The 25876-nt window shown below is 43.1% G+C and overlaps 1 protein-coding gene and 1 long non-coding RNA gene across 8 annotated transcripts in view; both read right to left on the reverse strand.

Moving 5' to 3' along the window:
* Nucleotides 1–7807: 7807 nt before the first annotated feature.
* On the reverse strand, nt 7808–15077 carry LOC121657973. Its single transcript, XR_006013807.1, has 2 exons — nt 10639–15077; nt 7808–9915 (listed from the first exon to the last, which is right to left on the reverse strand). It is a non-coding gene; the product is annotated as an uncharacterized LOC121657973 (long non-coding RNA).
* A 1551-nt stretch (nt 15078–16628) lies between these two features.
* The window catches only part of ATP7B (ATPase copper transporting beta), a 43192-nt gene continuing 33944 nt past the window's right edge, over nt 16629–25876 (reverse strand). For 6 of the 7 annotated variants that reach the window (XM_042014215.1, XM_042014219.1, XM_042014217.1 and 3 more), the window contains exons 16-21: nt 25141–25287; nt 23922–24064; nt 21753–21956; nt 21525–21642; nt 20658–20760; nt 16629–18774 (exon numbers count right to left, since the gene is read on the reverse strand). In XM_042014215.1, coding sequence (XP_041870149.1) covers nt 18510–18774; nt 20658–20760; nt 21525–21642; nt 21753–21956; nt 23922–24064; nt 25141–25287 — 980 coding nt within the window. In that variant the 3' untranslated portion in view covers nt 16629–18509. Of the gene's footprint in view, nt 18775–20657; nt 20761–21524; nt 21643–21752; nt 23337–23921; nt 24065–25140; nt 25288–25876 lie in introns of those variants that run through there. The other variant, XM_042014218.1, reaches the window with a different exon arrangement.

Below are 25876 nucleotides of genomic sequence, written 5' to 3' on the forward strand. Positions count from 1 at the left end.
GCTTTAAGTTAAGCCTGTTTTGCCCTTCAAGTCTTTTCTCCCTGTCCTTATCTCAACTAATGAAGCCTTCGTTAATTTTTTGTTCCCTCTCTCCTCTGCCGAGCAGGGGAGGCTGAGCAAGTGACTCTCGTGGGTGCCTGGTGTCATGCCAGTGTCAAACCACAATAATGTGTGTGAGAGCAGGAGAGGGTGCACACAGGGACTGGGATTATTGTTCATCTGCTGAGCTCATATTGCCAGTGCAGATACAGGAGACTCTGACAGAAAATCTTCAACAGCTGTAACGCAACACGTGGTCAACATTTAGCAATATTTCATAGAATCATAGAATAGTTTGGGCTGGAAGGAACCTTGAAAGTTCACCTAGTCCAACCCCTCTGCAATGACCAGGGACATCTCCATGTAGATCAGGTTGGTCAGAGCCCTGCCCAAACCGACCTTGAATATTTCTGGGGTTGAGACAGCTACCACTGCTCTGGGCAACCTTTTCCACTGCCCCACCACTGTGATTTTATGTAATGTGAGTACAGAACCAGAGCTTTCTGCCAAGCTTTGGCACAGCAACTGCAGCTTTTATTTCCTCTTGAGAAACCAAACTCAGACGTTTTATGTTTTCAGAGGTTGAACTGTAAAGGCTGTTCTTGAGACAAAATCTCCATTTGACCGTCTGTACATCCAAGAAGAACATGGGGGACAAAAACAACAGTGAAAAGTACCAGGTATTGAATTTTTCTCTGGAATGGTAGCATTAGTAGCTCATTCTCCTTCTATACAGGATTTTAGCACTGAATAGACTCAAAACAATGTCAGAAGCCTTTACAATTGCTGTTAAAGAATCTGATACTTCTGCGACTGTCAAGCATTCTTCGTCTGTCAGTCAAGGCTGTCACTCAAGTTCAGTCCTTTGTGATCTACTGAAGGATAAGGCTGCCTGTCCTGTTTAATTTTGCTCAAGTTAAATTATGCACTGTCTTTGCTGTCAAATCCATGAATATTTATTGTTCAATGAATAACCAGTCCATAAAGAAAAGCCAGCTGATTCAGCTAGGGTAGGAATATTTTGCAACCTTGGTTATTATTATAATTGCCATGTAAGGCAGAGATGAAAATGACCTATTAGACCATTCAGTGCAACTTCCTACGAATTTGTGACTCTTATGTGTTAGAGCTTTATTATTAGGTGCTACAGAGAAAAAGAACCTTTCAGAAAATAACAGTACTCAAAAAGCACTTGTCACTTAATAAATTTTAATGTCAAAAAGCCAAGAATTTATCTCAGTTATTCAAATCCACATGTCAAATTAACATCCATTTAAACTAAAATTAGGTATGCTCTCTCTGGCAAAGAGCTTGAAGCACATGAAATGCTCTTAGGAGAGCTGCTAGTCACTGCTGTCACAGCAGAGCAGAGCGGTGTTTCTCTGGTGCTGTTGGTGACAATACAACTGGTGTGAAGTTTAAGGCATACACAGTGCAGCACAGAGGAGCCAGAAGTTCAGAGAAAAGCATACACCTATATGGTTTTAGACTGCTGGTAGCTCCCCCAAAAACTTTCCATCCACCTGGTAGCTTCAGAGTGGCATTGCTGGGGAGAGACCACAGGCAAGAGGCTTTCCAGGGCTGGGTTTTTGAAGTGGGAAGTTAGAGGGCACCTGCTCTGTGTCCAGCAGCTCTGGACTGAGGATGAATTTCAGTCATGAAGGAGATCTCTGCTAACTCTCTGGAGTGGTACAGTAATGAGAGAAACAAATAAAATAACTCCCATATAAAAAAAAAAGGCACAGTTACATTTATCACCTCTGCGACATGCACAGGGAGGCTGTTAAGATGTGACATTCAGAGTGAAAAAATACACACCTCTCTTGGAACAGCAAGTCTGCTGATCTGGGGCAGGTTGGCTGGAGGGACCAGAAAAGAATTGTACATGTCTGAAGAAGTGAAGATGATTGACAGAAGAACTCCCCTAGAGTGGAAGGATCTAAAGAAGCTGCCAAGCCCACCTGTGCCTCAAAAGCAGCTGTACCTGTAGTGCTCTGTGTAAACTCTCTAAGCTGTTTTTCTTATTTATCCCAGCACTGGTGTTGCACCACCATCACTTTACTTCTAGGATTTTATTTCCATTAACTTAATGTTGTTTTTTCTTTCAAAGCTTCTGCTTAAGCAATTCACAGCAGGCCATTTTCTGCTCCAGGCCACAACAAAAGTGGAAATTATGGGCTGCAGCTTTGTTCTTCTAAAACCACAGAACATCCCAAAGCCCAAAGTGTCTTACAGAGGGGTGACAACTTCCACACAAAGTAATAAAGAGATTGAGTCAGTAGTGACAAATCAGCTTAAATATTTGAATGAGAGAAAGAAATAGCTCCTGAGCTCACCTGCACAATTTTGAAATGCAGCAGTGTCATCAGAAAGCATTCCTGACACAGCTGTGGAGCTAACTCGTGGGAGAGACAGAACATGCAAAATGGCAAAAAGTCATTTAAGTCAACTGACACGTCTAGATGTGTCACAAACCAGAATAGTAAGAGTGACAGAAGAAAATTAAATTTATTCAGTATACATATGTGTATATTTAGCTGTAATTATTGACTCTATGTGTCACCCATTGCATAGGAGGAATGCAAAAAACCTGTAAGGCAGTTCTGTGCATCATGGGAAATTGGAGGTGTGCAGACCATCCAGCCATATATAGAAATTCTGCTGCTGTTTTTGCAGTAAATCTGACTGAATTGTTGAAAAGCCAATGCAGAGAGTTTCCACGGAAATTAAAGGAAAAATTAAAATACTGTGACTGAAAATACCAGATGGGAAAATATAACCACACTTGAATCCTACAGAAATTAACATCTAATGTGCGTTAAAGAAGAGAAGAGCCACGAAGAAACTGTATTTTTAAAACAATTCTATAATGCTGCAAATTTCTCTATTTCTCCCTTTCCTCTCTCTATTTCTCCCCTCTTTTCTATTTTTTAAAATACTTTATTGATTGAACTAAGAGCATGATCTGCAGAAAGAGAGGGAGTTCCAGATGACATCTGGGGATGTTTGGGAAGGTTTTTGTCCTGATCCAGTGATTCACTCAGTCTGTGCAGTCCCTCAGAGGATCCGAAGTCCCATATAAATCCATATTCACAAATAAAACTGGGATTCTGCTATTGCTGGTTCACAGCAGGTATGAGAAGCAAGCAAGGGGAGCACTCAGAGGAAGTGGTGAATTTGAGCACAAGCACACCTCCCCTTCATGACGTGGGCTTTTGTCAAAATAAAAGACAATAGAGGTTTGCACCCAGGATCTTCAAAACCACTGTGGCAGCCCTGGAGATGTAAAGATAAGCACAGGTTGTACCTTGGTTCTTCAGGTTTGCAATACATGACACAGAACCACCAAGCAAGCAACCAGTTTCCCTGGGGTGCAAATTGTGCTCTTCTTCTTTGTGATTGTTGGGTGTGCACTGCTCTGTGTGTGTGTGTACACAGACACAGACACATAGAGAGGAAAAGTGCCCAGGAACCAGTCAGTGTGTGCAGTGCAGGCAAAACACTGTCACCTCCCTGCACTGCCCCTGCTATTAGAAGTGCTGTGTTCATGACTAAGGGCAGGAGCTGTGCAGCTACGGATTTACCAAATCTCAGCTTTAAGGCTGTGGAAACAGGTAACCTCAGCACGGGTCTGTGACAACAAACCTTCCTTGCCATCACCACCTTTATCAGCATCCTGTGCCTCACCAGACTTCTCAAGAACACATGAAAAAATTAGCTAAGAATGGTATTTTTTTGGTGCAGATAGCAACACGACTGTTCACCCTCTACATTTTTAACGTGAGTTACAGCATCATGATTTTGTTATCCCGCAGCACAGCTTTCTGAGTGTTCTGGCGTGGGAGCTTTTCAAGAAGAATTACTGTTACTACTCTTCATCTTCATGTGCATGTTACCTTTCCAGAGCTCTGCTAAGCTAGCCCGAGAACACCTAAATGGAAATTGGGTTGAAAAGCTGTTATTTGGCTGCTCTACCTGACAGTAAATTTTCAGTTCGTGTATGGATTTTCTTTCCTGTTCCTCAAAATTTGCGGCTTGACTGTTGTACTGCAGGAGGGAATAAAGAAGTGTGAACCAAGGTAAAGTGTCCCTGGGAGCACAGCAAGTGCCCCTTTTGTGAGCACACAGTCTCTCTGCTGACTTAACAACAGAAAACCAGCTCTCCCTGCACACCCCCTTGCACTTTCAAGCTGCAGCCCAAATGCACCAAATCCACTGAAGAAAAAGCTATACATCCCCCAGTTGCTTCATACCTGTCATATAGGCACCAAATGTGTGTATGAAGTGACCTACATTGTCTTTACATCATACCAAGATACACAATGTATTTCTTCTCTGTGGCACTCAGATTTACATCTATGCAATTAACAGCAATGTTTAATTTAAAAAGCCAGCCAAGCAGCAGCCTGCTGGAAAGTCTTTAGCACTGTGCAATTGAGAGATGAAGAAATGATCTGTGACCTGAGCTTTTGCCCTGTTCACTCAGGAGCAGCACTTCCCTGAGAGCAGATGCGACCCTGAGGGCTGATAGAGGTAGAACTGATTAACGGGGTAGATATCGCTTGAAGCATCCACCAATTTATGTTAACTGATCTTCCTTCTAATGAAGGCATAAACAACAGAATCTGCAAGGATCCCCCCACAGGGAACCATCAGCCCTGCTCCAGCCTGCTGGAAAGCAGCAGCAGCAGCAGAGCAGAAGGGTGCTTTCCACTTTCATGGTACTTATATGGTACACTTATACAGAATCACAGGTTGGAAGAGATCTCTAAGATCATTGAGTCCAACCATTAATCTAAAACTGCCATTTTCACCACTAGCCCCTGTCCCCAGGCATTGTATTCTGATATGGCACATGGTATTTTCCATTCCAAGGTCTCACAGACATTGGTGCACGTACCCCGCTGCTCTCCCAAGAGTTGTGCAAAGGAAACTGTTGCCATTTTAAGGAACAGAACACAAAGAGGGGCTGAGAGGTTAAGGATGAAAGATTATTTTGTGGCAGATCTCCACTCCATCCGTGGCACCAGCCTGCCAACAGCACTAAGAACACCCAGAAACAGTAGCTTTCAAAAAGTGTGGCGACAACTGGTCATCCTAATCCACGCCACTGTCTCTTATGGCTCCTGGCATATGTATCTCTGTGACAGATTAAAATGTGATGCTTTTTACTTTTGACCCACTCTCTTGCAGATATTTATCAGTTGTGAGCCTATGTTAAATCAAAGGTGATCATGTTCCATCTCCTTAGTCTACTGTTTGGACCATTAGTTATGGTATATCCTTATCTTCCATTTAAACAGAACACTTACTACAACTGATTCAAAATACAGTTTTTTCACAAGACTGGACCAGTTTTTCAACACCTGAAGTTTTCTTTTGCCAGTCCAAGGGTGACAGCTGACTCCAGGACTCTCCGGAGTCATGGTCCATGGCTTTCCTGGGGAGTGCTCCAGAGAGCCCTGCTTTCCAGAACATGGCTTTCTTGATCCTGAGTGAGTAAAGATCTGCAGCCCCAGCTGTGGAGAAGACCATGGAGTTCATGTAAATCCTTAGCTGGGCATATTTGGGGCTGGCAAGGAGCAGCTTGTGGCACTCTGTCTCAGGTCCCCACACCTAACTGGCCCTAGAGAGCACACAAGGAATTTACTATCCTCCTTCTGGGTTGTCCTCCTTGTGATCTTAATTGCCATTTCAAGATCTCAGCCCTCACATTGAATCCTGTGCTGGAGCAACCCAGCCCTGCTCAGCCCCAAGCCTTCCTCCTCCACTTGGGATTTCCTGGTTCACGGCAGCCTATGCAGAGGCAAGCAGCAGATTATGGTATAACCTACAGCTAGACACTTTGAGGCATAGAGAAAATACGCCAAAATAAAGCAGGCAGAGGGGCTGGCTGGAAAGAGAGGACACAGCCCAAAAACCCAAGTGGGTGGCAGCTGTGGCCAGCACAACCCTCCTCATGATGTGCCAGTTTCCCACTGAGCAGCAAATAACAGTGACAAATACAGGTAAAGCTTCATTGCTAAAATGATTTGTATTGGGGGTAGAGATGTCAGACTCCTCAGTTTAATGCTGGCATGTGAAATTATCAGTTTGCAGCCTCCAGCACAGAGACAATAACTGCTGCTGCCCACATTGTCAGTGCTGTGTATTTTTAGACTCTTGTAGGCATTTGTAGTCATTTCAAAGTGCCTTGATGATTTTTTCACATGTTTTTCCAGCAGGAATGAAGATGGTTTCCTGAGCTAGCTGGATTTAATGACCAGTGTGGAAAAAAAAAAAGGCCAAGTGACTCTGCTTTTATTTCAGGTCCAGAGCAATTCTGAAGCTGCACAGACATTCCTTTTGCTTTCCATGTTAAAGACTTTGTGACGGCAGCAGAAATATTTTTCATTACTCTGCCCATTTTACCATGTCCCCAAGCAGGGACATGCTGCTTAGGGGTTGCAGGATGATTTCACTCACAGGTGCTTAGGATAGGGCTGGTTTTCTCTCTTGGACTCCCTGAAGACCTACTGTCCTTAGGACAATGACAACTGCACCCAGTTGCCTTAGTTTCATTATAAGAGAAAAGCTCTGAATATTAGATTTTAGTGGGTTCACAATTCCTATGAGATCAGTGCTGAGTTGTTCAAGAAATAATGTCATTTTTCCACAAGAATCTGGAAGGGCTGAGCTGAGCCCTGAAGGTAGCTGGGGCCAAGGAGCCACAGGAGAGTTGGAGGGCAGCACTAGGCTCCTTGCAACTCACCCATTGCAAGGATGCAAAGTGGGGCCAGGAAGGTGGGGGAAAGCCCCAGCCAGGGAAAAGGGGGAGTCATGGGTGGGCAGAGCAGGAGTGGTCAATCCAACCAGCCAGGGAACAGAAAATGTGGGACAGGTCCTGTAGAGTTCAGCCTGAAAAAGAAGTGAGCAGAGACACAAATGGAAAAGGTCTGTAGAGTCCTGAGGGGCACAGATGAAGCCACCAGTCCCCTCTACTACAAAATTCAGGAGGCCTCAAAAGAAGCTAGCTGTGTTTTCATGAATAGTGTACCCTGTTTTAAGTGGTCAGCATTCCCTGATTTCCAGAAATTTAGTTTTAAATGCTAGCCCTTTTCAAGTCTTCAGAGGTTTGGAGTATGTAGCCCTAAACAGAATGTACCAGAGGCAACCTTAATTCCCCTTTAACCAAGGTCTTCTGCAGGGTTTTGTGCTGAGTGCCAGTCAGCCAGCCATTTCCAAGGGATTATAAGTATTTAGTACCTGCAAATCTATCAAAGTCCTGCATGATTTTTAGGTCACTGTTCTGTGAAAATCCTCCCATGCTAAAGGATGATTTCTGCAAGGGACACCAACACCACAACCAGCTCCAAGGCATGTCCACAAAAAGAAAAGCCAGTGCAAAGCAGGTGAAGAAGGGGGCATCAGTGCAGCCTCATGCTCCTGTTGTGCACTGTCGTGTCCCTGCTCCAAAGGGCCCTTTCTGACCTTTCCACACCACTCCCAGGGCTGGCACAAAGCAGGGCTGCACTAGGACAGCGAACACAAGAAACACAAGAAACACAAGAAACTCTTGGCAGCAGCCTGCTGGTGGCTGCCCCAGGGCCTTCCTGGGCACCCTGGGTATGCAGCAGTTTCTCATTGCTACACTGCTAGACAAGTTTTTATTAGAGTCTTGCAGGAGCCTAGGGTTTATTACTGCCTCAGCAAAAGCATTCCCACTCTCAGCAATACCAAACCAAATTTATGGGTTAATCTGGAAGAAACAGACACTGACACCAGTAAATTCTCATCATTTGGTTTATTATATGTTCTGAACAACTTACTTGGTGACAGTATTTCTTGTGTTAGATGTCATCAGTAATTCTGTCCTCCTCATTTATCAATTAATGTTTGTAATGGAAATGGACCCAGCCAGTTTAACTCACTGAGCAACTCTGCTATGGTTGTCATCATGGCCTTTACATGTCCAGCACTGCAACTGCAATCAGTGGTAGAGATCATCCATGGTATGGCTGTCCTCTCATTCCCCAGAAACGGCCAGAAGAAAACAGCAGTGAGAGACAAAATCAGCCTCTTGTTGCTTTTAAATATCAGCCACAGCCTACAAGGAGCTGGAGAAAAGGATGTCTCTTATTAAGCTGTAATCAGTGTTGTCTTTTCTTTTTTTTAACCAAGTTTGACTAAATATCCTGAAAATCATAGCTAAGCTCCAGGATCAACAACCTTTCAGGAAGCAGTGTCTCTGCTGGAAGAGAGTCCTCTGAGTGTGCTGGAAAGACCTGAGACCACCAAGTCTGTATCACTGAGCTGACTCTGCAAAGGGTTAACCTGGGTGATGGGGCAGAGTGCACCCACAGCAAGTTTGCTGATGGCAAACAGGCAGAGGTGGCTGCTATGCCAGAGGGTTGTGCTTCCATCCAGAGAGACCACAACAGGCTGGAGAAATGGGCTGGAAGGTACGTCATGAAGTTCAACAGGAAGTGCAAAGTCCTGCACTTGGTGAAGAACAATCTGAGGCACCAGTCCATGCTGAGGGCTATCCATCTGGGAAACAGCTTGGCAGAAAAGCACCTGGGGGTCCTGCTGGACACCAAGTTGATCATAAGCCAACAAAGTACACTTAGGACAAAGAAAGTGAATGGTATCCTGGGCTGCATTAGGAGAGGTGTTGCCAACAGATTGAAGGAGGTGATCCTTCCTATCTGCTCAGCTCTGGTGAGGCCACTCCTGGAGTGCTGGGTCCAGTCTTGGACTCCCCAGTACAAGAGAGACTCCAGCGAAGGGCCATGAAGATGATGAAGGTAGTGGTGCATCTCTCCTGTGAGGAAATGCTCAGAGAGCTGTGACTGTTCAGAAGAAGAGAAGGCTCAGAGGGATCTCATCAATGTGTATAAATACCTGAAGGGAGGGTGCAAAGAGGAGCCAGCCAGGCTCATTCCATTGGTGGCCAGTGTGAGGACCAGAGGCTATGGGCACAAACTGAAACGGGAATTTCCCCCTGAACATCAGGAAACTGCCACTGTGGGGGTCACCAAACACTGACAGAGGTTGCCAGTTTTCAAAAGCCGTCTGGAAATGGTCCTGGGTGATTGGGTCTAGGTGGCCCTGCTTGAGCACGGGAGGTTGGCCCAGATGACATCCGGAGGTCCCTCTCAACTTCAACCATTCTGTGACTCTGTGAACCCAATTGCTCTTAGCTCATTGCTCTTTCACATTAAAGCTTTCTTAACGATGAAGTGACATGGAGAAAAGGGGACCTCTCTCCAATTCTCAACTTCTGGAGGCAGGGAGAAGCAGCACATTCCCGTACAGTGACAGGAAATGCAAATTCCCAACATGGTACCATGTGATCCTTGGTACAGGACCACTGATGGTGGGAACAGCAGATCTGACATGGGCAGAAAGACAGGATGTCCACATGGGCTTTTGTGGCTGAAATGCATTCCCCACCTTTCTGAGGCCATGGGAAATTCTGATTCCTGGCTCTTCCTGTAGTCAAACCAGTCTTTCTGAGTGGGAAAGCCATCTCCCAGCTCTGTGGTAATTGCTTTTGTGGTAAATACAGTTGGGGCTGAGTAACACTAAAAAAGATAGCTTTTCTGCAATTAATTATTTTCACAAGGAACTGGGATTCAGCCAAATGCTAATGAAGCCAGAGGGAAACGAGAGCTGGGCCATTCCTGAAGCAATGAAAAAGCTTTACCGGCAGTTTAGGAGCTGTATCATTTTCTTCACAAAACCAGACAGATACATCTTTCAGTAGTCCTTTGCAGTCACTTTTCACACTGGAGTTTTCCATTCCTTCTGCAAGCAGTATCACATAAATCCTGCACTAGCATTTTAATACTAAGATTAAAGACTGCCATACAGTGGGAAAGTCCAAACTAGAACCTGAAAATATTAATAAAACAAATTAAAAACGGGTTTTTGAAAAAAGTCTGAACTTGTTTAGTGTGGAAAATAGGATGGGGAAAAAGGCAAAATAGAAAGAAACCCATGCAAGAAGGACTGCCTAATAGTTTTTAAGCCCAGGTAGAAAAAGAGATGTAGGTACACAAGGGCATGCAGGGCTGTAAGTTGCACTGTCATGGCTGGTCACAGGATAAATAAATGAGAGGGTCTAATGGGTTTGACACTACAACCACCTGCAAGAGCAGCAATGAACCAAGGCTGTGAGAACTGCTTGATCACATGGAGCTACCAGGGAATGGATAGCAGGGTGAGTGGTAGACAAGAGTCATGGACTCTAGTGGCTTGCTCTGTGCCCCAGCATCTGTCTGAACAACTCACCAGATGAAAGAAAATTTTTTAAAAAAGCCATTTCTGTCTCTGGCTTTTTTGGTTCTTGTGTATTAAAAGTTCTTTTTTGCTGAAGCCAGTGCATGCACATTGCAAAAACACTGCAGCCATTCACAGCACCGGATGTGTGTGTGTACAGCACAGCAAATTCAACAGGGAGCATGTTAATGCTGGTGTAGGTGCTCTCATCCTCATCACACCCACTGCCATTCCTAAACATGTAATTTAATTAGTAAAGAGGTAAGCAGAAGGAGAGCACGCAGAGGAAGTGCTGTCATCAGCGCAGATGGGTAAACGATGCACAAATACACTCACCGTAACAGAACCCTAAATCTGCTCATCTCATTCCCCTTCAGGTCTCTTGTTACAGGGGTTTCCAACAGATTTCTTTCCTGACTTACTCATACGAGATGCTGAAAATGATGGAAGAGCTGATGAGAATGGGGAGGATGAAGAAGATGGAAAAACAGTCATACATCTCTGAATCAGAGACCAATACCTGTCTGCTGGCGAGTTATGTTTTTGTTCATTTGTTACTAAGAAGCTAGAAGTTAGGGATTTTTAATTCAATTTTTATTTTATTGGTGGTTTTTGGGTTTTTTTTACAAACAAGTCAGGCAATCAGGAGAACAAAGCAAGATGGTGATGAAGAGACAGCTGAAATCCAAAACATCCTTGTTCCTGCTGGGGTCAGACACTGCTCAGGTCACTTCACCTGTGCTTTAGCCCATCTTTGTGTAAGATGCAACCAAAGCTTTCCTCACTGAAGTGGCTTGATGTTTTATTGCTATAAAGCAACTTTATCTCAGGGCTTACATTTAATAACTGCACAGGGAGTTATTTAACAACATTAACAATAGCAATGACAGCATTATCAAATCAACGCGTGCTTTTCCTTAGAATTCAACACTTTTCAAAGGAGGAAGATAGTGAGGCCGCTTTAGGCTCAGCCTTGTTTTCCCCCTCCATGTCCTGCCCTCTCTGGCCTTAGATCCTGGACCAAACTCTCCAAGCAAAGTTGCTTTTCTTGTTACTTTAAAGACATCTTGAGAGCAAGCCTATTTTTCTGCTTATATTTGTCCAACCTGCTCATTATTTATTCAAGAGGACCTTTTCCTACAGCTTACTGTGTTCAGAAGGGAGAACTTCCTGCAGAATTCCGATTTCCTCTCTTCTATTTAAGCTTGTGAAGTTGTTACTGTAACCATTAATAACTGGTTAATGGTTCCCTTGGGGAAAGGAGTCCTGATCTGACATCTCTTTTGGCGCAGAGGTGCTATGTGAAACCTACCTTGGACTTGCAGGTTTTAGGGTTCTCCTGGCTCCAGCTGTAGGCTGGGGTGGGTGCTGGTCAGACCCTGGCATTCCTCTGAATGACTGAGGCTTTTCGCTCTCTGGGATCCTCCAGCAAACTGCCCTAGTGGCCCAAAAATCCAAGTGCCCTCTCCCTATAAAAAGCAACCTTCATGTCCTAGTTTCTCTCAGCCCTGCATTTGGGTCACAGCAATGCCTTGCAATGCTACAGGCTGGGGGAAGAGAAGCTGGAAAGTGGCTGAGAAGAAAAGGACCTGGTACAGCAGCTGAACATGAGCCAGAGTATGCCCAGGTGGCCAAGAAGGCTGATGGCATCCTGGCCTGTATCAGCAATAGTGTGGCCAGCAGGACCAGGGCAGTGATTATACCCCTGTACTTGGCACTGGTGAGGCCACATCTCAGATCCTGGGTTCAGTTTCGTGCCCCTCACTACAAAAAAGACATCGAGGTTCTGGAGCGAGTCCAGAGAAGAGCTTACACCTCACCTTACACACACTTTCTCAGCCCACCTGTCCCACCTGTGGGTACCTGCACCAGCAGAAGCAGATGAGTACAGGCATCTTCCACCCAAACCACCCTTCCAGCAGCTTCTCGTTGAGCTGCTGGTTTAAACTTTCTCCCTGTAACACGGCCTTGGCCAGAGTAGTGTTGGCCAGGTCCCTTTTACAGCCCAAATTTGCCTCCCCTATGGACATGAAGAAAGCAGCATGCTATCCAAAAGCCTTGCCCACCTCTTGTTAATCCCTAAGATGATGATACACTTAAAAAGCTCCATCATCTGTAAAGAGAATGATCAAACAAAGGCTTCGGAGTAAGTTAGTTGTGGCACAAATTATTGGCAGATGTATCAGGTTTTTAAATCCTCCTGCCATAGCGAGAGGATAAAATTCCCAACACAAATGGCAACTCTCCAGCAAGATTCTGACATAATTACTGTAATTATATTGTCTCTGCACTCTCTTATAAATCAGTGACAGTACATATTTAATGAGCTCTTTCCCGTTCAGCAGGTTGCTCCCAGCCGCTCAGATTTGCAACTGCAATGCAGAGGTATCTTAAAATAAAATTAACCCTTGCAAGGGAGGCCCCGTTCTGCAAGGATGCAGGCGAGTCTCTCAGAGCAGGGCCTGGCACTGCACACCCTTCCCTGCACTGCTGAACACATGGGCAGGCTTCAGAGCAAGGTCTGATTTGCCTTGGCAAGTAAAATTTTGCCAGTGCTGCCTGAGTGAGCTGGGTGTGGTGGACATGAGCATTGTCAGAATGTAACCTGCTGGCAACCTGCTCGTGGGGTACAAGTGGCTCAGCTCACAGTGCTTGATGTTGCAGAATCTCATGCGGTGCCCTCTAGGAAAGCTCAGGGTTGCTGTGACTTCCCCTAAGGTAAGAGTCTGCTTGAAACAGAACTCCACTCAACAAGCAGTCTTGCACCCTCCGCTCCCTGGGGAGTTTAAGGTCACACCACAAGGTGCAGGTTTGTCCTGAGGATGCAGGCACCTTGCTTTGACTTCTTTCAGCACAGCTTTTCTTCTTGAATCTCAGCTTGTCAAAGGAAGAAGAAAGCAATTTCAGCAGACACATCTGTGCAGCTCAGGATTTACTTAAGCATCAAATAATACCAAGTACCAATTCAGAGTTCAAGGCAAACACACACTAGCCTAAAATCTATTCCTGGGCTATATAATGTTGTCAGAGCAAAATTTTAGACATGAATTAAACTATCCCCTTTACATTTTTCCCCTTGCTGGTAACCAGCAGTGAATGTACTGGATCTTCAGATGCTTTACAGATTAAAGGGTTTCTGTGGCTTGGGCTGGACCTGCAGTGACATCTCGTGGTCCCCCACGAGGTGAGGTGCTGGCTGCTAAGTGGCATAGCCCTGCAACCCAAACCTCACTCTGATGCCCCTGGACCACAGCACTGCTCAGCACTGACCAGCACAGGCCCCAGGGACACACCTCCACCTGGAGTGGCTGAATACCCCGGGGGGAAAACAACACACCTCCCCCTGCCACATCCCTTCACCTTCACCTGCAACACCAGGGGAGACTTCAGAAATCATCCTTTTAAGCATGAAGGTAAACCAATCATGAAAATCAGATCGTTGCACAGAGAGCCTGTGGGTGGGCTGTACTTGCCTGCAAAGCCTTGGTGCTTTTAATTCGAGACAAGGAGAGGAGTTAATCTGTCTCCTCCTGTGCTTATGTCTGTCTGAGACTCACATGTGAGCAGGATGTTTTGTGCTTCACCACTTCTTTTGTTGTGACTCTCAAACAATTTCCCACTGAAAACCAACACGTTTGCTGTTGGCATCTTAGTACAGGAAATTAAATCTGACATTTCAGTGTTATCTGATTTCACATCCCTGCACACCATTGTATAATTTCACCACCTACTCATTATTTTTCTTCACACACAGGTGCATTTAGATAAAATACAATCCTTGAACGAATACTTAGGCAGAGAAAGGTTGTAATCAGCTTGGATAGAAATCAGACAGCTTATTTGCTTGAAAAAAGGGGGAAAGGAGGAGGAAATGAAATGGAATAATTTCTTTCCTGTGAACTTAGGGCACCAAAAAATTATATGGCAAAACTATAACATGAGAAGAAAAATAGTTGAAAAACTTCCCAGGCAACAGTACTCCTAAGCTATTGCACTAAAAATAACATGAAAGTCAAAGACCTGATTCATTAATGTCTTCTGTGCTCATTAAAAAATAATTAAAAAGTTACAACAAAAGACTCATTAATTTTTCCCAGAGCAAAATGACTGGATGTCCCCCGTAAATCATCAGATATATCAACACTTACTGTCAGACAGGCAGCAACTGAGTCATGCTGGGAGAACATGCACAATGCAGACACCTAAGATCAAAACTGGGATTTGAAAAGTTGCTCCACACTGCCTAATCCATCAAAATACCCAGTCCTAGGAAAGAGGACAAGTGTGGCACACTGCTGAGCACCTGGGGCACCGAGCTTAGGGAGTCCACGAGTCCATCCTCTCAGGCACCTTCCTCCAGCTCTTTAACTGGAGGGGCAGCACAGGCAGCAGTCCCAGGCCAGCATCTCTCTCTGCTGGGGGCTGCAGGCAGGCCAGCCCAGTGCAGACAAGGAAAAGTTTATAATTAGGCTATGCAGAAATGCAAATGTTGAGCTCCACCTCATACACCCCTCCCGTGAGACAGCTCAAGTTTAACAAGAGAACATGATCGCAAGTGTCAGGACTATCACCTATATTTCTTTTTCTTGACTATGTATAACTATTCTAACTTTCTCATAGACATTTGTGCCTTGGGGGTGTTGCTTGACAAGGAGTTTAACATGACCCAGCAATGTGTGCTCGCAGCTCAGGAAGCCAGTTGTGTCCTGGGCTGCATCCAACGCAGTGTGGCCAGCAGGGCGAGGGACGGGATTCTGCCCCTCTGCTCTGCTCTGTGAGACCTCACCTGTAGTGCTGCATCCAGCTCTGGGGTCCTCAACATAAGAAGGACATGGACCTGCTGGAACAACAACAGAAGGAGGGCGATAAAGATGCTCAGAGGGTTGGAGAACCTCTCCCATGAAGACAGGCTGAGAGAGTTGGGGCTGTTCAGCCTGGAGGCGAGAAGGCTCCAAGGAGACCTTAGAGCACCCTCCAGTGCCTACAGAGGGAGCTGGAGAGGGACTTTTGACAAGGGCATGGAGTGATTAGACAAGGGGGAATGGCTTTAAACTGACAGAGGGTAGGTTTACATTAAATATTAGGAAGAAATTATTTACTATGAGGGTGGTGAGACAGTGGAACAGGTTGCCCAGAGAAGTTGTGGATGCCCCATCCCTGGAAGTGTTCAAGACCAGGTTGGATGGAGCTCTGAGCGACCCAGTCTAGTGGAAGGTGTCCCTGCCCATGGCAGGGGTGCTGGACTAGATGAATTCTAAGGATTCTTTCAACCCAAACCATTCTATGATTTATGCAAGTTTCACAGCAGTTTGAAGTCTAAGACATTATGCAAATATAATTAGCAAACCTTAACATATTTACCAGTTAATTTCAAATTATGAAATAAGTCAATCTTTCTTCCGGTTCTTCAGCACCTCTTGAGAGCAGGATAGTGCTGTCAGTCCTCTGCTCCAGTAATTTTCCAGTTCATATTACTTTCACAGAATAAGAGAAAGCCCATCTGGGGAGCTCAGGAGCTGGAGTAGGGCAGCTGCCTGCCCCAAGGCAGGATTCACCTCTGGCTAACACATTATCACCAAATATGTGCCTGATTGCCATGTGCATCTGAAGAGCCCCCCTCTGCAATCTCTTCCAGTGCTCCACAATCTTTCCTGTTATACAGTTCCTCCCTAGTGACTAATCTAAATATTCTTTGGTTCAATAAGCCTATTATGTTCTTGTTCTAGTCACCATGAACATAAAAGACACTGAAAAGATGAGAGGAATAAATCGTTCTCTTTGTGTCTTGAGACCTGTACTTCCTTATGGTATTCTGTAGGTAAACCTACTCAAACTCATTCAATCTTCTTGTATTTCTCATTCTCATATATTCTGACGCTTTCTAGATTTCTGTTAAATCCCATTGCTCTTCTCAGAACTGCCTGTTTTTTCCTAACAAGTATGACATATAAAACTAGACCTGATATTTCAGCTGATGCCTCTCCAGAGCACAACGAGGTATTTTATGTCATATGGGTGATACAGTCTTTATACGTCTCTATGTTTCTCTTCATTTTGCAGCATTGCTCTGTTGTTAGAATGGGTCACAAAATGAATGCCAGACAACCAGCTGACCTTTTCCAGCGGCATTGACCTTTAATTCCTCTCTGCTCTGTTTGCAAACTTTGCTAGTTCTGTCCAATTTCCCAAGAGGATTCTGAATTCTATTTCCACCCTTTAGCATGCCTGCAATCTCACCTGCCTCAACATAATACAACACAGTCTCTTTTTCCCTCCTAAATATCTTCCCTGAAACAGATCACAAAGCAGTCACAAACCCTCATACATATGTATCCTGCAATCCAACAACCTCTGTTTATGCTCTTTTTATTCTGAACCCTTCAAGAAAAAAGAAAAACAAAGACACACAGTTATTTGTTTGATTTGAAAAAGAAAAAAACAAACAAAAAACCCCCCAACATATTTTTACTGTAAGAACTGGTAAGAAAACACAGAATAGTGAAATGTCAGACCTTCTTTCTCATAGGGACATGCATCTATGGCATGTTTGAAAAGTGTGTGTGCGCTGTGAAAGCAATCTCTACCTGCATAGAGTTTTAAAACTGGTTTGTAATTTAAGACACTGCTGAGAAAATAGGAAGACCTGTCCAATGCTTTAAGCACAATTCTTTTCCTCTCTGACTTGTTTTTCATTTTTACATTAGGAGAAGCAGGATTTGAACCTGTGTTGGAAACAGCTCTATATTTCAGTCAATGAAAAGAAGTAGTTATTGAATTTTGTTTAGCACAGTATTTCCTCTTCTTTCTAAATTAGACTATAAAACTTTGCTTACATCAGAGTCCCACACCTGGACAACACAGCACTCTGGGCCTGGATCCAGTGCACCAAAGCTGTTGATTCCTACTGTCCTGACTGTAAAAAGTATTAAGGGGTGAAGCTGACATCCACAGGGATGAAATTACTGCAAGCTTTGGTAAAGATGTTAAAGCAAAAAAGGGTCGTCCAGCACTTTGATTTCTCACCGAAGTAAAGAGGGGAACTAAAACCAATGCAAAACATAAATACAAATTTAAATTACAAATTTTCTTAGTTCAAGTCCTGGCATTTATTTATATGATAGCAAATAGAAGCCCCCTTTAAGGCCATTTTATAATTTAAACTTTTAGCTCCATTTTAAGCAACCAGCAAGTTGGGGTTAAGCTATGCAATAAACTCACTCTGTGCAGCTATGCTGGAGTCACACCAGTGCTAGTTCTGCTCAGTCATACCAAGGTAAATACCACCTTTGCTCACACTGGCATAAATTCTTCACTCTGTCAAAGGAAAGAGACAGACAACTGCCCAACTCTTAGGAGCTTCCCTGGGTCGTGCAAGGTATCTTGGATAACTGGGACCAGGAATTGTTCTGCCTTTATGGACTTCAATAGGAATGTAAAGATTCCTGGTAACTTCAAGGAGTTTGTCCCAGACAGGAATATCTGTAAGCATAATGATAACTCATAGAAGACCTCTTGTGCAAGAAAAAGGGGAAAAGGCCTCATAAGGAGCAAAAGAGAAAATCTAGGAGAGCAATAGAAATGTGCATCAAAAGGATGCAATACCTCAAAGCAAGTGAAAATCTTTGAAAAAGACCTTTCAGAGAGTTATAGTAGGTGAAACAACAAAGCACTTTTTGTCTCAGGAGATGCCATGAATTCTAAACACAAAGTGTTCTCACAGTGACATGTCTAGTTACAATTCTGTGTAAAAATTCAACTTCCGACTACAGAGTTCCTTATGCCATTGCTAATTTCATTTAGACAGAAATTTATATTTGGCAGCTCTGAAAATACTTTTGCTTCATGCAGTCTTGAAGTAATAAAGTTTAAAAGAGTGAAAAGTATGACATTTGGTTCCTAGCAAAGAGTCACAGAGAAAGAAATTCTTTTTCAGAAACTCCGAAAATTACAATTTTACATTATTTCACAAAATGCTGTGTGCAAACAAGCCAGTTCATTATAGTGCCACAGATTATTTCCGTAACTAGAAATAACTGGTGACCTGAAAAAAATCCACAATCCATACAACCCAACTCTGAGCTGAGTTGCAAATGTCTTATGAGCTGAAGAAATACTTCACTTACAACACTGAAGCTGTTGATGAAGTATCAGTCCTTCCCCTCAGTGGTGGGGAGGAACATCTCCCCCTGTACCAAGAGTCCAGTGCTTCAGATGTACTGTTCTTCATCTGCTCCATTTATGAGCAATGACCACTTGCCCCCTTCCTCCTCAATAAAACCATTGCCTCTTGGCAGCCTGTCTGAAGCCAAGGAAGAGAGGGACACTTGGCTAGTCTGATCCCAGGGAGATGCTTTGGAAGAATCCCTCCTCCTATCGTCCATTCCAATGTGAACACTGATTTGAGAAGGAGTGAGTGGCTTCATGCGGCCTTGAGCTTGTGCTTCATACCTTTCTGTGTCTGGCTTCTTGTAACTAAGAGGAGAAAGAGAAAAGATGTTAAAAACAAGAGGTCAATGTGTAGAAGCATCTGGCACTAGAACAAATCAGAAACTACTGATAACCTAAATGTATTGAAAATGTTTATATAGAAAAAATACATTTATAGATGAATTACATATGTTTAAATTAAGTTTCTTATTTAATAGCTCACAAACAATTAATTTAAAATGTGTGGTGTCAAGAATGTGATGGTCTCAAAAATCAGTTACAAAATAATAATTTTTATTACTACTTGAATTTGAACCTGCTAATTCTCTCAAGCCAAGACAAGCACAGAAAGATCAGGGAGGATGATGGAGAAATGCAGAACACTGCTCAAGATGTCTCTGATCTGAGTTTTCAGTCATTCAAGACCACATACCACTGATTGAGCACTCTTCTGTTGTGTTTAGGGAGGGACACGGTTTAGTGGTGAACTTGGTGGTGCCAGGTTAATGGTTGGACTCAGTGATCTTAAAGGTCTTTTCCAGCCTGGATGATTCTATGATTCCATGCACTCCAGGCATAGTGTTAATGGCTAAGAGTACTCGTCACATGGCATAAAAACATTTCAATAGTAAAAGAGATGGACTCTCAAAGTGAGGTTCTTTAAGAAAAATTATGAGTTTGCTGAATTATGAGAAGACTCAGAGAAGAGAACTGCAGGTGAATGGACTCAATGACCCAAAAATCACTTTCTGATTCAATGTATACTAAGTCAAATCCCAGCAATGGCAAGTGTGCATGGTCTTCTTCACATATATATGTACTATTGTGTTCTTTGAAGTTCTATTCACCTGATCCAAAGCTTCAAGAAAGATTATTATCCTAAAGAGTTACTGTAATACATCTTCCATAAGTCTGAAGCCAAATATTTTTTAGGGGGTTCTCAATATCTACCCACAATGGTGTGTGACATTCATGCAATCAGCACAAGGTCAAAAGAAAAGAAGAATTAAGGAATCCCTTAATAGAAAGTTCTCATCTTCTGGATAACTATACACAGAAACCTTTTAGGATGAGAATCCTGTAGTGGTAGGGCTGGTTCTGCAAACAGACATGTATGTATGTCATTTGTATTTTACATTGTGGTCTCATTGAGCATTTGCAGGATTAGAAACATGATGTAATAACAGATTTCCTATATTAGTTTATACTATACTGCACTGTACTGTACTGTAACATACAGAAGATGCCAGGTACAGTAAAAATATGTGAAGGTTTGGACCAATTTCAGACACCATAAAGAGTCTTACTCTTGAAAAGTGTTTGCTTTCTATGCTGTTAAGAACAGGTCCACTGTAACTGCCAAAAAGGGCACCCAAAAATGTAGCATTAAAATGAATAGAACTTGAAAAATCTTGCTATAGTTCAGAAATTGGTTTGCTTCCTAAAGAATAAAGAAAGATGCCTTATCTGTAGCAAGGTGCAAAAGAATAAATACACCACTTCCCTGTTTCTCTCTGGCTAATTTAAATAGACAAAAATAAAAACCAAACAGGTACGAATATTTCTTTTAAAATCTACTGTTACATTATGGAGAATTATCTTTCAAACTAATTGTTCATTTGATATTCACAGCAAAAAATCCTGATCATTACTTTACTTGGTATTGAATTAGAACTCCACCACATGGGCCCAGGTGACATGCAGTCACACTTTTAGCTGCTAAGTAAAGGATACTCCATACTGTCTTAGTCCAGGTAAGTTCATAATAGTGACAGTTGTCTCTTTTGGAGCCAAGGATTAGACACAACAACCCCAAGCTAATGGACTTTCAGGTACTTTTAGATGTAGAAACCCAAAGCAGTGTCTCACTTGAGTCCCAGCCTCAGTACTGCCACAGTTCCCCAGCAGATAAACACAAGACAACTTGCCATTTCAGCTGCAGGGAAGACAGCAGGACAGACACAGAAGAAGCTGCCATTGCAGCTGATCCCATCCAAGGCTGAAGCACGAGGCCAACAGGCATGAACACACCTAGCAAAAAAAATTATGGACATGAGCCAGAGCTGCTCATCCCAGCACGGGCATTTCCATTCCTGCATATCATAGAACAGATCAGCAGTTCTACAACACAGCTTGCTGAGACCTCCATAAACACAACTAGATCAATATATGTATTTACTCACTTACTACTAAACATGTCCCTTCCATTGCAAGGGATGACCTTTGCACCAATACAGCTACAAGACTGCAGCCACAGGGTAAGACTATTTGTCCCTTCCAGATATTCTGCACATATGAAACACAGCAAAGGCAACAGAAAGACAAGGCAATAGTATGGGAAAAGGAGGGAGAAGTTACTCATAAACAAAACAAGGAATACTTTAAGTAAGTTTTAAGTAGGAATTTGGAGCATGAAAAGATGTCTGACAGAGGCATAGGGAATACAAGCAGTAGGAGAGAAAATGTGCCATTCAGGGTGAATAAAAGGGAACACCCAAAAGTGGGATGGTACACCTGATTAAAGATGGGTTTGAATATACAGAAACTAATCCCCAAGTACTGCTATATGAAGTAAGAGCATGGTTTTCATTTCATCTAGAAGTATTTATTCCCAAGAGGCAAGCAAAAAGATAAAAAATATGAAAAAGAAAGTATTTCTTTTGCCTTCTGCGAAGTTTTAAGTAATCTAGGAACCTCTCCTCAGTTCCTTGAGCAGGGAATCAATCCTACAAGAGGCACCACAGAGATCAGCTGTGCTGCTGTCTTTGACAAGCTGAGCTCTGGCAGTCACATACCTGCTGCTATGGGTATTCCAAGCATATTATAAATTAAGGCAAGAATCAGATTTATCCGTATCCTTCGAACTGTTCTCTTCGATAAGTGAATACTGGCAACTACATCCAGTAAATCATTCTGCAAGACAGAAGAGCACTGAAAGTTTTCCACATGCAGTCTTCAGAACACTAAATCAAAAAGAAGAGTGTCAGTGATAAAAGAGGACAGGTCAAAACTGTAATGCTCACTCGGATAAGAACAACATCTGCAGCTTCAATGGCAACATCGGTGCCCGTTCCAATTGCAATTCCAACATCAGCCCTGGCTAGTGCAGGGGAATCGTTGACTCCATCACCAACCATTGCAACCTTCTTCTTTCCATTTTGGAGTTCCTGGACCTTTGCAACCTTGTGAGAAGGAAGCACCTCCGCAAAGACTTTTTTGATCCCAACCTACATACAAAGAAAGACACCCAGTTGGTGACATGCTTCAAGTTGAAAGGAAGAGCCCTTTGCTGTTCTAGGTGAAGGGCAAACAGGAGAATCAACCAAATTGATTATGGTGAAGGCAACACTTGCAAGACACACAGAAAACTGAAGAGCAATGTGCCTTTGGCATAAGAACGGGGCTGATTACAGTCCCTCCTACTGCAGAGATGCTGGCAAACCATACTCTGCCCTTAGCATCATGCCCTGCATGGCTTCTGGAGCTTTCAGCTAATCATGCTGCATGATGCACCAATAAAAGTTTCAGTGAAATCTAAGAATCCTAGAATAGATTAAGTTGGAAAATCATGAAATCCAACTGTTAACTCAGGAACAACAAGTCCACCACTAAATCACGCCCCCGAGTGCCACATCTGCATGTCTTTTAAATACCTTCAGGGGTGATGACTCTACCACTTCCCTTGGTCCTGCTGGCCACACTATTGCTGATACAGGCCAGGATGCCATTGGCCTTCTTGGCCACCTGGGCACACCCTGGCTCACGTTCAGCTGCTGTTGACCAGCACCCCCAGGTCCTTTTCTGCTGAGCAGCTTTTCAGCCACTCTGCCCCCAGCCTGTAGTGCTGCAGGGGTTGTTGTGACACAAGTGCAGGACCTGGCACTTTGCCTTTTTGAACCTCACACAACTGGCCTCAGCTGATCAATCCAGCCTATCCAGATCACTTTGCAGAGACTTCAAGCAGATAATGCAACACAGGAACCCTGTATGATCAAGCAGTTACAGCAGGGGAAACACAGAGACAACAAGTATGTGCAAGTCTCAGGGAGATCATAAAAATAAAGCAGATGGCTGGCTAAATGCTTCAACTTATCCACATCTCAACTAATGTGAGTTGCTACCAACAGATCTAGTGTTGTAGTTTAAAAATAGATGAGTGTATTAAACAGTGCTGGGATAATGCCCTTTGTTTGGCTGCCTTACCAGGCAGAAGCAGCTTTTCACCATGTAAGACAGAAGCTCTCTTTTAACCCTTTAAAAAGTAACATTTTATAACGTTTTTAGAACTGCTGTCCATTTCCTTCCATTGGAAAGTAAGTATGCTCCAAAAATTCAATAAAAATGTAGGTCGACACAGACTACGCTTGTTTAAAACATTCATCTTAGTTTCTGGAACCACAAATTCAAGCTTGTTTCTGAAAGACTTTTTTCCCTTGACAAAGAAAATTGGGTGGGAAAGCACTTTACCATAACTGAACACTAAAGGAAAAGTGTGAAACACAACAGGAGGAGGATTAAAGAATCACATGGAGAAGCAAAACAGACCTCACAGCCCAGAAGAATGTGCATACCACAGTGCTGGCTGAGTCAGCTGTGTGGTGTAATACCTGAGGAAAGCAAAGTGGCACATGGTGAGATTAGAAGTAGACCAATGCAAAGGGAAAGAGGGAAAGGAAGATTGAGAAGGTGGAAACATAGCAAGGTAGAGTGACAATTTGACTTTTCATTTATAGTTTGAGATCAGGGAAATCTCATATGAACCCAGCCTCCTTTAGACTGCCATGCTTCTTAACAATAATACATATTGTTAATGTTGCCCTTTAAGATATGACAAATCCACACTTCTCTAACTGTGACCGACCTGGACCTTCAAGAAACTTTCCTTCATCACTAACTAAACAGGTCTGCCTTTCAGCAAAGGGAACAGTACAGTTCAGTACATCAACCAAAATTACTGCAAGAAGCTACTCCACTGGAGAAGTACAGACTGCATGTCTTCAGTGGAATCTTAATGCAGCCACTGGCCTCTACTATGCCCTAGGACTTGACCTGATTTTCAGTCCAGTTCAAGAAAAGTTAGTCTTCATTTAATGTATCCAGGGAAACTGAAGTTCCTGCTTCAAATTCACTGGGGCAAGCCAGAGTTTTAGAACCTCATCATGCAGCTTTTTGAAACACAGAGAAGCAGATACCTGAGTAGCAATGGCTTTTGCAGTTTTCCTGTTGTCTCCTGTTATCAGCACCACGTCTATTCCCATGCTTTGCAGTGTGTGCACAGCAAGGGCCGCCTCCTGCTTGACAGTGTCTGCTATTGCGATCATTCCACACAACATACCTGCACAAATAAAAACATCCTCTGTCAGAGAGAGCTGTGGCAGCAAGAGAACAGGGCTCCCCCTCCATCACACTGTAGCAGCTTGTGAAATAACACATTCTGGGCAATATTGACACTCATGCCTGCAGTTTTCTCACTTATAGTCTCTTCATCATTTGCCTGCTTCAGATCAAAAAATAAGCACCTTTGATATTTAGGGATCAGGAAGAAGAGCAGAAGAGGAGAGTAGCTTTTAAACATGCCTGACTCCTATGCTTTATGGTATGGACAAATATGATAGTGGGGCAGAGAAAGTGTTAGTTTTTGTGCCCAGGTCAGATATTGAAGCCACTCCTCCAAGAGGAAGCATATAGAGTCCGGTTTTATGTTCCCTAGTCTTTCAGGGTTGGATCTCTACTAGAATTAATTACTTTAATTGAGAAGTCTTGCATTCCAGTACATTGACTCAAAGGTGCATCCACACTTCCTTCACAAGCAAATGCCTTTCAAAACTGCTCTCTAGGAGCACCAAGAATGTTTGTTCCATATATGAATCATAGGCCTCATTTGGAGATCACAGGTGCACAGGCAATCTATCACCAGTGGAATCATTTCTCATATCAAGGTATTGTCCGGGATCTTTTTCTGCATAGCACAGAACAGAACCCCACTGGCAAAACTCATTTAGTCTAATCTATTATACTTGACTGATCTGATGATTCACCATGTTTATTCATTGCAAGTTTTGAAACCAGTGATGCAATAGATTGGTCCATGATCCTTAACTGGTGTAAACTAAGGATTGAACATGGCACTGTATTGGCACTGCTTTTTTGAACAATGATCCTAGACAGCAGGGGGTTCAAAAATTAATTCTTAAATTAAAAACTACACAACAAAATCTTATAAACACTGTTCTGTGGTACAAGCTTCTTTTAAGAACACCTTAATACTTCACAGTTCAAAAGCAGTTCTGCACTAAAAGATTAGTGGTTTCTTGACACTAAGCCAGTGATCAACTGCTCCAGATTGTTTTCATCCATTCCACAGCACGATTTACTTGTATTTATTAAGACACTCTAAGGAAGAGCAGTTACCATCTATAGCCACTAGTATGGCAGTCTGTCCTTTCATTTCATGGTTTGTCATTGCATCATTTACATCATTTCTAATATTCAAGCCATTGCGTCGCATCCACTCACGATTTCCAATCAACACCGAGTATTTCTGAGAAGCTGATGGACCTTTGTGCACAGACAAAAAGAAAAATTAGCATCTCAAAAGCAGTGTACACAAGCAGAGATGTTTGAGGAAGACAAATTAGGCGTAGTCACTGCCTGAAGGCAGCCTCAAAAAACTTTTCTCATTCAAGACTCGATCTGTGCCTGTTTACACACAGAACTGCGTCATGGACTTAATGGAAGTGTTTGCCTGTGTTTGCCTTTGCCAGTTGGCATTGTTTCTCTGAATAAGTGCAGTATGCACATTTAGTAAATGCCATCCTGCTTTGTTCTCACAACTAATGACTTTCAAACATAAAGGCCATTTCTGACAAGAAAAAAAGTAGTGTTGTTCTAACAAACAGTGCCCCTCATTATGAATTCAATCCAACTTCACAAGAACCATATGAGCAGGTGAGAAAATACTACATTAACACCGTTCACAAATGGCACAGTTCTGATGATTGAAGTTCTTATTCCATTTAATTCTTCTAATAGCTTTCTCAAAAAGGTCAAGAGCAGCACAGCCTTCTGAAGAGAACTGATGAGCTTCTTAAGGAAGGCTTTAAATACCTTTTCTTTCTCTCCTACACTACAAAATAGCAAAGTGGCT

The sequence above is a fragment of the Corvus kubaryi genome, unplaced genomic scaffold (assembly GCF_017639235.1).
Source record: "Corvus kubaryi isolate FWS band 111438036 unplaced genomic scaffold, C.kubaryi_AGA036_p1.0 split1-65, whole genome shotgun sequence".
In the NCBI taxonomy this organism is placed as follows: Eukaryota; Metazoa; Chordata; class Aves; order Passeriformes; family Corvidae; genus Corvus; species Corvus kubaryi.